This window comes from Oryx dammah, unplaced genomic scaffold (genome assembly GCF_014754425.2).
Source record: "Oryx dammah isolate SB20612 unplaced genomic scaffold, SCBI_Odam_1.1 HiC_scaffold_10, whole genome shotgun sequence".
NCBI lineage: Eukaryota > Metazoa > Chordata > Mammalia > Artiodactyla > Bovidae > Oryx > Oryx dammah.
The window spans coordinates 65,354,011-65,368,429 of record NW_024070194.1 but is presented as its reverse complement, the minus strand read 5'-3'; the positions used below and the strand labels follow the sequence as shown (position 1 = coordinate 65,368,429).

The 14,419-nt window shown below is 43.0% G+C and overlaps 1 protein-coding gene across 3 annotated transcripts in view; it reads right to left on the bottom strand.

Annotated features, from left to right (window-relative positions):
• The window catches only part of LOC120869255 (amyloid beta precursor protein binding family B member 1 interacting protein), a 91,967-nt gene that overhangs the window by 31,597 nt on the left and 45,951 nt on the right, over positions 1-14,419 (bottom strand). For all 3 annotated transcript variants that reach the window (XM_040248441.1, XM_040248442.1, XM_040248440.1), the window contains 4 exons: positions 11,437-11,596; positions 9,365-9,486; positions 3,220-3,306; positions 1,579-1,722 (listed from right to left, as the gene is read on the bottom strand). In XM_040248441.1, the coding sequence (XP_040104375.1) occupies positions 1,579-1,722; positions 3,220-3,306; positions 9,365-9,486; positions 11,437-11,596 (513 nt within the window). The remainder of the gene's footprint in view (positions 1-1,578; positions 1,723-3,219; positions 3,307-9,364; positions 9,487-11,436; positions 11,597-14,419) is intronic.

Genomic DNA, 14,419 nt, shown 5'->3' with positions numbered 1-14,419 from the left:
CTTTCATGCCATCTCTTTAGGGCTGGCAGTGTTGCTATGGAAACAGAATCCCCTCCTTAAGTATAACACACATTGTGAAGACCTCTAATCTACATATTTGGTGACACATCAACTACAAATTTGTTCTATTACTTTTTCTCTCCTCTCACATTCTGTTTTTTAATGAATAAAAAATAAAGGGCAGAATTATTACATCTCAATGCACTGCTGCTGCTACTGCTGCTAAGTCGCATCAGTCGTGTCCGATCTCAATGCACAATTATTCTTTATTATATGGTAGTACATTTTTTTCTTGTGAGAGCTTTTCTTCTAGATTTTCAAAGTTTTAGTCTTTTTAATTAGAAAAATAAAACATTCATCATAATTTAAAAATAAATATATATTTATATTTAAAGATAAATTAAATATAAATATATATTTAAAAGAAAAATGAAAATCTTCCTTCCCTCTTCTTTCCTCATTTCATTTCTCTTCTCCAGAGAAGAGATTCTTCCAAATGTTTTGGGGGATATATTTATATGCCTATGTGTGTATAGACATATTCACATATAAAATTATAAAAATATAAATGAGATTTTACTCTTAATATTTTTTCATGAATTTATTCTTTTTCTTAACATTATATCTTGGGGTCTATGTCAGGATGTATGAAAGGCTATATCACACTGTATACTTGTATAACATTACACTGTACAGATGTAATTATTTATTTAACCATCCTACTATAGATGACTAGAGGTTATTTTAATATCTTGCTATTACAAAAAATACTTAAAAATACTCTGTGGGGTAGATTGCTAAACATGGAGCTGGCCTTTGAAGGGGTATTCCCTTTTACATTTGCCTAGATCTTGCTAAACTGTCCCCCAATTTGGCTATACCCAGATGTATGATTCCAGATAAAAGAAGTCTTACTCTTATGCCTACAGAACAATAGAGTAAAAAGGGAGGGAAAAAAGTCCTCTGAAATCAATAGGTAAAAAAGATGAATTAATCTTTAGAGAAATGGTTTGGTCATAATTTCTGAGACCTGATTTTTAAAGTAGATAGATTTCTTTACCTTTAAAAGAAAGCAGCTGAAAGATTCAGGATTTCAGAAATTCTATCCTAAAAGCATATTTATTTGAATAAACACTGTCATCACATGAATCTCAGCAAAAGGCAGAGTACTGAAATTTCCACCTGAGGATTTCTTTAGTTTTTCCCTGGTAGCTCAGCTGGTAAAGAATCCACCTTCAATGCAGGAGACCCCACTTCGATTCCTGGGTTGGGAAGATCCGCTGGAGAAGGGATAGGCTACCTACTCCAGTATTCTTGGGCTTCCCTTGTGGCTCAGCTGGAAAAGAATCTGCCTGCAATGCAGGAGACCTGAGTTTGATCCCTGGGTTGGGAAGATCCTCTGGAGAAGGGAAAGGCTACCCACTCCAGTATTGGGAAAGGGTACCCACTCCAGTATTCTGGCCTAGAGAATTCCATGGACTGTATAGTCCATAGGGTTGCAAAGAGTTGGACACGACTGAGTGACTTTCACTTTCATGAAATGCCTTTTTTATAAGCATATTTGTTTTTCTTTCTGACCTTGGTCTTTCCTTTGGGGACATAATAAATTCCAGAAGCTCGTAAAAGAAAATAGCGCCTTTTCCAGGATTTCTTCCCATCTTCTTTCAAATAAAGAGCTCCCTCGAGTTCTGGCACAATGACGGATGTTCCGCAGAAACTCTCCTGAAATTGAGATTCCAATGATATAAAACCCATCAGAGATAAAACATATATTTTGTTCACATTGAAATAAACTGTGGCAAGCTAAAAATCATTTTGTCTACAGCTCTAATTGAATGCATATATTGACACTGCATACTATTTGCCAAAAGACAGGAGGAACACGGTGATTGAATTTCAGCTCCAGAGTTCGATTTCTAGGCTTCTTGACCACTTAGCTCTGTGATTCTGAGCAAGTGATTCAACCTCAGTGCCTTTACTTGCAAAATAAGAGTGCTGACAGCCCCAACTTCATAAGGAAGGTAGTGAGTACAATCTTGGTACATATTGTGGAAGTATTACATAAAATTTATTTCTATTACTGTAGGTGGATAAATATAGAACTTATTCCTTTACCTGTAAGTGGAAAAGTTATGATTTCACTGCTAGTAAATAGAAAAATTTTTATCATTAATTCGGTACATAAAATATGTATAAATTAGTATTTTATTTTTGGCATACTTTTAAACTGAGATACAGCTGACATAGAACATTGCATTAGATTTAGGTATATGACCTAATGATTTGATGTATGTATATACTGCAAAATGATCACCATCGTAAGTGCAGTTAATATCTATCACCCCACATAGTTACACATTTTTTCCCTCATGATGAGCATCAGTGAACTGGCTCCAGGCGGGAATGTGGGCCCAGGTGTCACCAGGTCTTCTGACTTTTCAAGAGAAGCCACAAATCTCCTAATTCAAAAGGTCATCATGTTGTTGGGATGACAAAAATCTGGGGCTCCCATGCCCATTTGTGACCTGTGGCCTAGCAGGCATCTGCATTATAGGCAGGCACCAGGGCCTCCATTTTTAGCAAAGTTGAAATGTGAAAAGTCATTCAGAAGTTTCAAAAAAATCAACCATCAAATGAACTTCAGCAATACAGCCTTGAGTGATAATCAGACACGTGTAGCATACTTTACACATGGTGCTTCCAGTCTCTTCCTAAATCTTTGTAATAATGCAATATGATACAGGAAACCAAGGTTCTTGGACTTGCCCAATAACACATGAACCTCAATAGGCAGAACCAAACTTGGATCAGATCTCCAACTGCCATCTCACACTTTCTACCACACCTGCCTGCTGGAGGGGCATCGGAGAATTCACTGCAAAGAAGTCACACCTGACTTCTGTTAAGAGCATGTAAGCAATGAAATCTATGGAATGTTAGAGATGAGTTTCATGTGGATTATTGTCTTTTAGTCAAGACTTACCAATCTAACTTCATGAAGAGTAAACTATATTGTCTAAAACAATACTTCTGAACGACCAACTCAAAGAACCAGTCTAATGATCTAAATAGCTATAATTTAGTAATAATTTGATCTTAAAACCCCAAGTTAAAATTTCAGTGTGTCTCTGAATCGCCCATTATTCTGAGAAGCAAATAGTTTACAAAGATACAGCTAATATTCTTCTCTTTTCTACTGCTCTGCAAAATTAATCTTACCTCAAGCAAGGATTCCTTGTTCTTCGCATTCATTTTCTCATTTGTTTCCTTGTTTTCTTTTTTCCCTCTGTTATCCAGGTAAAAATTCTAAATGAAATAGTAAAAGATAGGATCAGTAAGGGTTCATCACCATGGCAGCCACTGCACAGAACCCGCAGTCTTGCTGGAGAGGGACACATACGTGGAGGAGGTAAACTGAGGACCAGTGTCTGGTCTCTGTCAACCAAATGCTTATCAAGGGGCTTACCAAGTGCTGAGCACTGCCCCACTGGCCAGAAGTAACACCTACCCTTCCCCGCACAGTGTATAATCAATGAGGAAACAAGCACAAGAGAGAAAACGCTAGCAAAGGATACAATTGTCATTTAATTTAACCATGGTCTAGAATTCCATGTCAAATGCTGGAAGCCTGGAGACCCCAGGGCCCTTGGAAAAGCCCAGAACTGGAGGATAGTGGAGCATCCCAGATCCCAGGCCTTTGATCACCATGTAGGGTCCCTGAGGACTAGAGACTCTGGCTTCTCCAGAGAAGCATGAAATCTGGACTTTTATCAGTGTGGGCAACCAATTTTAATTTTTAAAAACTGCATGAGTCAGTCACAACACAGAGTTTGCTACTTGGCAACTTCCAGGGACAGAGAGAAGCAGAAAGGACATTTCTGGAAAGAGAACCAGCTTAGCAAAGGCAAGGAAGACCACCATGTAGAAACCCTCATGATTTGCGGGGAGCACCTACTATATGGCAGATCCTCAGCCAGGCGCTTTGCAAAGACCACCTCCAATCCTAATGACAAAGCTGCAAGGTAAGTGACAGCCCCCTCCACTTTACAGGTTAGGACACTGAAGCTCAGCCAGGTTAAAGAGCTAGGGCACTGCAGTGAGAATGAACACCAGAGCTAAGTGTGTCTTACGTGTGGGCTCTTACCACCACACCCACTACCCCTGAAACTGAAGGTCAGTGCAGTTCAAGGGCAGAGAGACTAAACCTATGCTAATTCCAGCAGCTCCTGACTCAGGGAGGAGGCAGGGTCCTCGCCTTTCCCATGATTATCCCTTTGGAACATCTACTTATGGACTATGTCAGACAGAACTACCACCATTGTTAAAGCATTTAAGGACTTCTACGTGGAAACAAGGGAGAAGGCGATGGCACCCCACTCCAGTACTCTTGCCTGGAAAAGCCCATGGACGGAGGAGCCTGGTGGGCTGCAGTCCATGGGGTCGCGAAGAGTCGGACACGACTGAGAGACTTCACTTTCACTTTTCACTTTCATGCATTGGAGAAGGCAATGGCAGCCCCACTCCAGTGTTCTTGCCTGGAGAATCCCAGGGATAGGGGAGCCTGGTGAGCTGCCATCTATGGATCACACAGAGTCTGACACGACTGAAGCGACTTAGCAGGTGGAAACAAAGTTTATAAAATAATGCCTGAAAAAAAAGTTTTAAAACTACAACATATAACCCTGGAGGGTAGTGACTAAGTTAAGGAGCCTCCCGAGTCTAGACACAAATGTTTAGTTACATGATGAGAGTGCTTCCCAAGTGTGACCCCCACCACCACCTCAAAGCTCTGTTCAATTCATGTTCCCGGGACCCCCAACCTACTGAAGTGGAATCTCAGGGGACCTGAGAATCTTCATTCCAGCACACTTTCTGGATGATTTCTGCTTACACTGAAGTTTGAAAATAAAGAGGAAGCAAATTGCAAAGCAAACTTTGTAGAATTAGGAGATCTCCTAGAAATAGAATGTGCCACAATGACAAATTGTTAACTTAATAGAGGAAATAAGTCAGGTACAACTCCTTCCATAAATCTTATTGAATTATCTTTCTGTTTTGTTCAGTCACTCAGTCATTTTCGACTATTTGTGACCGCATGAATTGCAGCACACCAGGCTTCCCTGTCCTTCACTATTTCCCCAAGCTTGCTCAAACTCATGTCCATCGAGTCGGTGATGCCATCCAACCATCTCATCCTCTGTCGCCCCCTTCTCCTCCTGCCCTCAATTTTTCCCAGCATCAGGATCTTTCCCAATCAGTCAGTGCTTCTCATCAGGTGGCCAAAGTACTGGAGCTTCAGCTTCAGCATCAGTCCTTCTAGTGAATGTTCAAGGTTGATATCCTTGAATTATCTTTTAATACATTTTTAAAGATAAACTTTTATGTATTATTTGAAAGGACAGCATATTGTGAATTAGTGTGGTTATTCTATAGGGTTTGGAAATTATTCTAATTTTATGCATTTGGCTTGCAGACTGTGATTAATATGATATGGAACATATACCACCTGCCCGAACTCTATACTAAGACCTTACAGGTACACTTTTCATCCTCACAGCAACCCCACAATGTAGGTGTGATTGCTATTTCAGATAAGGAAACAGATAAGTGACTGCCCAAGAACAATTAGCGCCAGAGCTTTGAATTTTTCATAATCTTTCTCAGTATTAAACTGCTCTGAACACCACAGGAAAGAACCCAGTATGATAGTGTGGATGGACTTAATACCACTGAACTGCACACTAAAAAGTGACTAAAATGGTAAATTCCATGTTATGTGTATTTTACCAAAATTTAAAAAAAATGTGATAACTTAGCCCTGACAATGAATACAGAATGTGCTGCTAGCAAGCATGCTTGCTTTAGGGCCCTGGAAAAATGTGATCATGAATGCGTTGAAAGAAAGGAGAGGAACATGAGGAAGATTGCAGAGCGTGTGTGTGTGTGTGTGTGTGTGTGTGTGTCGTCATCATTTGAGAAAAGGAGGGCGTGTGTCGCCCTCTGCAAGACAGACAGGGCAAGAGCCTTTCTAAACTATAGTAGTAAGTGTTAGTAGCTCAGTTGTGCCGGACTCTTTGCGACCCCATGGGCTGCGGCCCACCAGGCTCCTCTGTCCATGAGATTTTCCAGGCAAGGATACTGGAGTGGGTTGCCATTTCCTTCTCCATTCTGAACTAGGAAGGGTCTCATTTTATGAGGGTATTGTGAAGCCATTATCTTTTCTGAGACCCCTCTCACTTTTTCAGCTTCTGAATACCTTTTGCCCTTCCAGGTGGTAGTCCTATACTGTGCTTTTGCTTTAATGAAATTCCAAGCTGGGGATCATGCAGTGCAATGCGTAGAAGGACTGACTGCTCTTGGGTGAGAATTTGGGGGGCTCTGTAACAAGTGGCAGCATTTAATAGTTAATCCATTATCTGTTAGGGACAATCTGAGCTGAAAAATAAAGAAACTTTAAAATGGGAAATGAGACTTTCAGCTGCAGTCCGCCCCTCTTTCTCACAGCTTCTGAAAATGCAGGCTTTGAGAGCAGCAGGATAGGAAAGAAATAGCAAATCCATTGTTTAAAATCACCTTGTTGGGATAATGAGTAAATCAAGCAAACACTTATCAATCCATGAGTAAATATTTGTACTTTTCACATGTAAAATATCACTGTTTTAAGAATCATTTTATCACACTGAGAAGATAAATGTAAGTAGATGGCTATATATCTATAGATGGGGGAGCTGTATAAGACTGCACAAATTAAAAATGAGCCAAGTTCTGTAGGTTTGCAGAGAGGAGGAAATTACTGTGGCCTGAGATGATCAAGGAAGACTTCACAGAGTAGGTCAAAGTTGTAACTGTGCCTTGAAAGATGTTCATATTCAGATAGAGGAAAAGAAATAAAGAGAGCATTCAGGGCAGGAGGAACAGAATGGACAAAGGCCCAGGGGTGGTTAAACACTGGGGCTCTTTGAAGCAAACTAAATGTCCATGGGCAGATGACCAGATAAAGAAGATGTGGTACATAAATACAATGGAATACCACTAAGCCACAAAAAGAATGAAATAATGCCATTTGCAGCAACATGGATGGACCCAGAGATTATCATATTAAGTAAATCAGAAGAGAAAGAAATATGATATGATATCATTTATATGTGGAATCTAAAATAATGATATAAATGAACTTACCTACAAAACAGAAATATTAATAGATTCACGGACACAGAAAACCTATTTACGGTTATCAAGGGGAGAATGGGGGCAAGGGGAGAGAGAAAGCAGGAGCCTGGGATTATACACACACTGCTATATATAAAAGAGGTGAACACCAAGACCTACTGTATAGCTCAGGGAACTCTACTCCATATCTTCTATTAACCTGTAATGGAAAATTATCTGAAAAAGAATATACATGTATGTGCGTGTGTGTGTGTGTGTGTGTGTATGACCAAATCACTTTCCTGTACACTTGAATCTAACACAACAGTATAAATTAACATACTTCAATTTAAAAAATTACTGGGTATCTTCAGGGCACTGGTGAACAACCAGCCTGGCTAGAGCTGGGGCACAGCTGATGCAGCCCAGACCATGACCCCAAGTCCTCTCTTCCGTCCTGTGTCAGAATTCACTGATGCCTGTCAGCTAGTGACTGTGCAGTGCCCACCCCCCGGCATGGCCGGAGCGCACGTCCTTGCCACCTTATGCTCGCTTTGGTCACGTGACTTGCTTGGGCCAGCAGAATGTGGGTGTGCGAACAGAATGTGGCTCCATGGGAGCAGAGGGCCTGAGAGGTGGCAGGGCGTTTTTCCACGGTTTCTTCAGCACGCTTGCCCTTCACCAGGAGGAGAGTGTTTCACAGGTGGCTGCTGGTCTGAGGACAGTAAGAGGCATGTGGAGCTCCCTTGATCTGACTCACACTGTGGAGCCAGGGACAGAGGACCTGCTGACCTGCAGGCCCTGGAGAGAGGAGACGCCTGCTGCTAGAAGCCACTGGATCCTCAGGTTGTGTTCACGTCTCCAACCCTGACTGATACACACGCCCACACTGGCTGGGCAGGGGCTCTGGGCACTGAAGTCGAGAGACGACTTTGTTTTAAAGGAGAAGCCCCTCCCAGGGACTTCCCCGGTGCTCGAGAAGGTAAGATTCCACCTTTCCAAAGCAGGAGGCCCGGGTTTGATCCCCGGTCAGGGATAGTGCATACACCACAACTAAAAGCCGGCGTGCCACAACTAAAGATCTTGCTGCAACTAAGATCCTTAGTGCTGCAACTAAGGCCCAGCGTAGCCAAATAAGTAAAATCAATCAATAAAAAATAAAATAAAAGCCCCTTCTGGAGGTTGTAAATGTGATGCCTGTATGACTTTCCTTCCAGCTGGGCCTGGTCCCGGATGGTCAGAGATGAACCTTGGCAGGAGAGAGAGGTTGGAAAGGAGGGGAGAGACCATGAGGTCATTTTCCCCCATGGTGGCTAGTGCCCTTCTGCACCCAAGCGGAAGCATGCCACTTTGGTTCCGTCTCTGCTTCTTACTCATGCAACTAAATAAACCACCACCACTACCAAATTTCGGTTAAGAAAAAGAACAATGGAACGAAAATTGCCTGAAGTATCAATAGTGATGATCACTGAACTGTGGAAATACTTAAATTTCCTTTCTTCTACTTTTCAGGTTTTTTCTAATAAATTGGTATTAATTTTGAAGTTAGAAACATAAAAGATGTTTATAAAAAGAAATGAACAGCAATACAGCAAGCAGGTGACCTTAATTTGTTTTCACAACACATTCTCTGAAAAAGACATTCTTCGGGGCTCCTGGCAAGAAGGTTGGCTAATGCTAATACCAAGGTGGGTCACCCTCTCCAGACACAGACCCCAGGCCTCACACTTCTTATTTTGGTTTCAGGCCCCACTGGTCTTCGCACAGTGGGGGCTACATGTTAGCACAGCTGGGAAAAGAAAACTCTTTGGGTTACAGCTGAGGTTCCTGCGTTCATTTGAACACCTGGCACATTTTTAGGATGAGTAGACCACCCTATGACCACAGTTAACTGGGAAGAGGCACTTTCCCAACGCCACCTGGCCTGAGAAACTGAGAGAGACTCAGCTGCTTCATCAACAAAGTTGCTCTCATTAGGACAGTAAGGTTGTACCGCCCCAACCTACCTTACCCCAGAGAGGCAGGCCCACGTGGGCATGAGGGGGCCCTGTCCTGACCCCTAAGCGCTGAGTCTGTATTTCTTTGAAAGGAATACATTTGTGATATTTTGTGAGATAATGAATAATATGAAATTTTGTGAGCTATCTTGTGAGGATACAGCTGACGTTACAGAATGGATATTTTATATGGTTTAACAATATACAAATTATCTTACCTGGGGGTTTTTAAATACAGCATATTTTTCCTTTTTCTCCAAAAATGACAGTTTATTTTCTGTGTCTCTTGTCCAATCTGATAAGATTTCAACAACATTTTCATGGTCTTCAAAAAACCTTTCTGATGTAACAAGAGAAAGCATTTTTTCAGACCCAAGATATCAGGGTTTCCAACACAGAAATAAGTTGGTACTGAGCTAACACAATGCTTCATACTTCTCATTGGTTTTAGAAATTCCTAATTCTTACATGATGTTGTAACATCTCTGTTATGTCTATTCTTCAGTCTCAGGGCTTCAACTTACTTCCCGTAAAAAAACATGGCAGATGAGCCTATAATATAGTGGCAGTGGTCAGCCATCGCTCCATTTTTGTATTTGGGTTTTTTACTACTTTCAATAGCCCTCCACCCTGTCTGGAAGGAGGACAGTTAGGCAGTAATTAGGTAAATAACTTTGAATGAAATTGTGAGATAGCTGCTTGCTGCTGCTGCTGCTGCTAAGTCGCTTCAGTTGTGTCCGACTCCGTGTGACCCCATAGACGGCAGCCCACCAGGCTCCCCCGTCCTTGGGATTCTCCAGGCAAGAACACTGGAGTGGGTTGCCATTTCCTTCTCCAATGCATGAAAGTGAAAAGTGAAAGTGAAGTCGCTCAGTCATGTCCGACTCTTCGCAACCCCATAGACGGCAGCCTACCAGGCTCCTCTGCTCATGGGATTTTCCAGGCAAGAGTACTGGAGTGGGTTGCCATTGCTTCTCCAGTGAGATAACTAATAAGCACTTATACAAAGGTCCTCAACCTTTCTGGCATCAGGGACCAGTTTCATGGAAGACAATTTTTCCACTGACCGGGGACGGAGGATGGTTTCAGGATGATTCAAGGGCATTACATTTATTGTGCACTTTATTTCTATTATTATTATTACACCAGCTCCACCTCAGATCATCAGGAATTAGATCCTAGAGGTTGGGGGCCCCACAGAACATTGCTTCCTAAACACATATAAAATACATATAAAACACAATGTATTATACGAATATCGAAACCATCCCTAAACCTTCCTTGCCGTCTTTTCTCTATTTGACTCTGAGAACTGAAGAAAACTTGGAGGATTATTTCCTTGTAGATCATTTCCTCCTGTAAGACATACCCCCAAAGCTTCTAAAACGGGCAACCCTGTATCCCCAAAATTCTGTATCCCAGCTCTCCCGGGAGACAACTGTTCTGTGAGTGGATTAAGAATGAGAAGTAACAGAATCTTTCTTTAACTGCTTTTTAGTTCATCAATTTCTATCAACTGTCCTTTGCTCTTTGAGGCTGAGCCTCTTCCACTAGACAAAGTATCAGATACTAAGTGAGTGAGGTGCGGAGGAAGAGAAGTGGACAGGGACGTGAGGCCTGGGGCAGAGTTGCCCAAGAGCAGGGGTCACCAGCTCCTGGGCCACAGGCTGGTAGTGGTCCGTGGCCTGTTAGGAACCCAGCTGAGCAGCAGGAGGTGAGCGGCGGGCGAGTGCGTGAAGCGGCTTCATCTGTATCTATAGCTGCTCCCCATCGCTCGTATCGCTGCCAGAGACCTACCTGCTCTTTTCAGTGAACTCAGTAAATGCAACACGCTTGAAATATCCCAATACTACCCCGGGCCAGGTCTATGGGAAAACTGACTTGCATGAAACTGGCCCCTGGCATCAAAAAGGTGGGGGATGACTGCCTTAGTTTAAAGAAGCAAACGTTAAGGAGACAATGGCTGATCAGTACCCAGGCCCATCGGCTCAGCTGGCTAAACAGTAAGAAGCATCATCTTGTCACTCACTTTCCTTTTGGATCTGCTAGAGAAGTAGCTGCAATAATGCACACTCCCCCGGGTCTGGCCACCTGCTTCCATCTGAGTCTCTTCACCCCACACCAAGCAAGAGACAAGCACTGAATCCGACATAAGGAAAGCAATGGGTGGGGTGGTCTTCACAGCCTTGAACAAAACTCTTCTTTGTAATTAGATCAAAACCCATTATATAATAAAGCAAACCAACCACAGGTTTCTAGAATACAGCCTGCCGTTAGGACTGGGACTTACCGATTTGCAGTTCTGGATATATTTCATAAAGACACCAATCCACGTTACAGTCGCAGTGGGTTTTCTCAAAAAGGTGGTCGAGAACATCTCGCGCTAACTGCCGCTCATCCACCATCAGTGACTTCGAGCTGTTATCATTCATATGTATCTTGACAACAAGCTGAGGATAAAGCCACAGGACAGCCAGTAAATTCCAGCAACTGGAGAAAGCCACAGAGAAAGGTTCAGATTTCAACTTCTATTGCTTCTGCATATTTAGGTAAGAAGGTATCCCACAGACTCATTCATGTGCCAAGCATTTGTTTAAGGTGTAGGAATACAGACAGGTGCTAGAGAAACCAATTCACAAAAACAGAAATAATACACAATAAGCAAAGTGCTTGCCCAGTCTTCAGAGACTCTGCATTCTGATGAGGGAGATATTGACTCTGTGACCCCATGGACTGTAGCCCACCAGGCTCCTCTGTGCCTGGAATTCTCCAGGCAAGAATACTGAGGTGGGTTGCCATGCCCTTCTCCAGGGAATCTTCCTGACCCAAGGACTGAACCTGGGTCTCCTGCATTGCAGACATTCTTTACTATCTGAGCCACCAGGAAAGCCCACCCAAATCACTGCTGCTGCTGCTAAGTTGCTTCAGTGGTGTCTGACTCTGTGTGACCCCATAGACAGCAGCCCACCAGGCTCCCCGTCCCTGGGATTCTCCAGCCAAGAGCACTGGAGTGGGTTGCCATTTCCTTCTCCAATGCATGAAAGGGAAAAGTGAAAGTGAAGTCGCTCAGTCGTCTCCAACCCTTCATGACCCCATGGACTGCAGCCTTCCAGGCTTCTCAGTCCATGGCATTTTCCAGGCAAGAGTACTGGAGTGAGGTGCCATTGCCTTCTCCACCAAAATCACTGGTCCCCCCTAATTCAGAGTCTATCTCTGCCACTTGGGATTGTCTTTCCCTTTCCAGACCACCCTCATCTAACCTCCAGCCTGCAGTGTTTGAAGCTACTCCACACACTACCAGCAGAGATTTCCTGAAGCAGCATTGTCACCCAGGACCCCCAGACACTCTTGCTTAAATTTCTATTCTAGCTTGAAAAGAGAAGTGTGAGATAGAGACAAGTTCTGCCTATTGTTTGTCTAAGGTTGCTCCTGGTCACTCACATAGGAAGCGTATCATTATTTAAAAAGTATTGGGACTTCGCTGCTGGGCCAGTGGCTGGGACTCCACGCTCCCAGTGCAGGGGGCACAGGTTTGATCCCTGGTTGGGGAACCAGATCCCACGTGCTGCAACAGGAGTTCTCATGCCATAGCTAAAGATGCCCGCATGCCTCAGCAAAGACTGAAGATGCTGTGTGCAGCAACCAACATCTGGTGCACTCAAATAAATAAATACATTTTTAAAAATAAATATAAAAAGTATTTAGACGGAATGGAAAGAGAAGTCATACAACTGGCAACACTTCTTCCTCTCCTAAAGTTTGGGCCACATTCTGAGCAGCAGGTAAACTGCCTTGCTGGACCCTCTCCCACCCAGTCGGATCCTGAAGACACTGTGCAGTGAACGGTGACGGGCACACACAGTTCCTGTGGACTGCTGTGCAGAGTTACTGACAGCAACCAAGGTTGTGGGCGGTGATAAGAATCTGGGTGAGGAGCAGGAGAAGACCACATGTTGAAGCACACCTACTATCTTCCCTTCCCCCACTTGCACTCAGGAGACTCAAATGCAAACACTGGGGCAGTAAAGTGCATTTCCTCCTCCTGAGGCCATTTGAATTAGGCTTTTATTCCAGGCTTGGCCAAAGAATACTTTTTTTCCTTTGAAACCTGTAGCCCAGAAACTTCTAGTTGGACACTTCGTTTCTATTGTCTGTTCATCTTTTGATGTATTTAACACAACAGGCTCAAATAAATACCACAGTGTCAAAGACATTCACCTGGGGATTTTCCTGGCAGTTCAATGCTTAAGACTCCACCCTTCCACTGCAGGGTACAGGGTTCAATTCCTGGTTGGGACAGTAAGATCCCATATGCCATACCACACGGCCAAAAAAACCCACAAAAAACATTCATCTGACCTGAGAAATCACGCTTGGAGGGGTGCCTGGAAAAACAGAAATTCCTCAAATATTGGAATGACCATGGCTTATTTTCCATAGAAGGCATACCCATTGCTCTCTGCTGAGGATTATTGCTATAAAGTAGCTACGGGTCCTAAGAAACCCTACCAATGTTAGGATTTAGAGGACAATGTTCCCGATGGGAAAATCAATGACTTTTGACCACATTTTTTCTTGCTTAGGAATTCTTGAAAAAATAAAACATAGCTTGGTGTTATCTTTTGTTTTTAAAGAGAGACAAAAAGCAAACCGCATAGTTTGACAATGATGCAATGATGGAAAGGGCTTGGTTTTGGTTTTCCTTTTGGCAGAAACTGCAAACTAAATTTAACCCACATGAAGTTACAAATGTCCACAATCATGAAACTTAGGGAAAAAACCAAGAGAAGGCAGGTGATGTTTAGCGAGAAGAAACCACGTTGACTCTTCTTCACAGCTTTCTTCCCATTTCCAAGCTGAAGGCTAGTCCTATATCAGCACACGACACCCTACAGCATGGTTACTGATGTAGCAAGCCGAGTACTCTTCACATCAATCAGTTTAGTTCAGTCTCTCAGTCATGTCCGACTCCTTGCGACCCCATTTCACATCAATACCGTATCATATAGGGCAAAATGATTCCAGAATGAAAAGACTTCCCCTTTCTGATCCATTGTAGTAAAGACCATGGGATTTTCCAGGCAAGAATACTGGAGTGGGGTGCCATCCTCTCCTCCAGGGGATCTTTCCCGCCCAGGGATCAAACCAACACCTCTCGCTTCTCGTGCATTGGTAGGCAGATTCTTTACCACAAAGAAACAAATACAGTCAATGAGTGAGTCTGATACTCTTTCCAGTTTGCACCACAAACTACGTACATCATTCCCGATCCA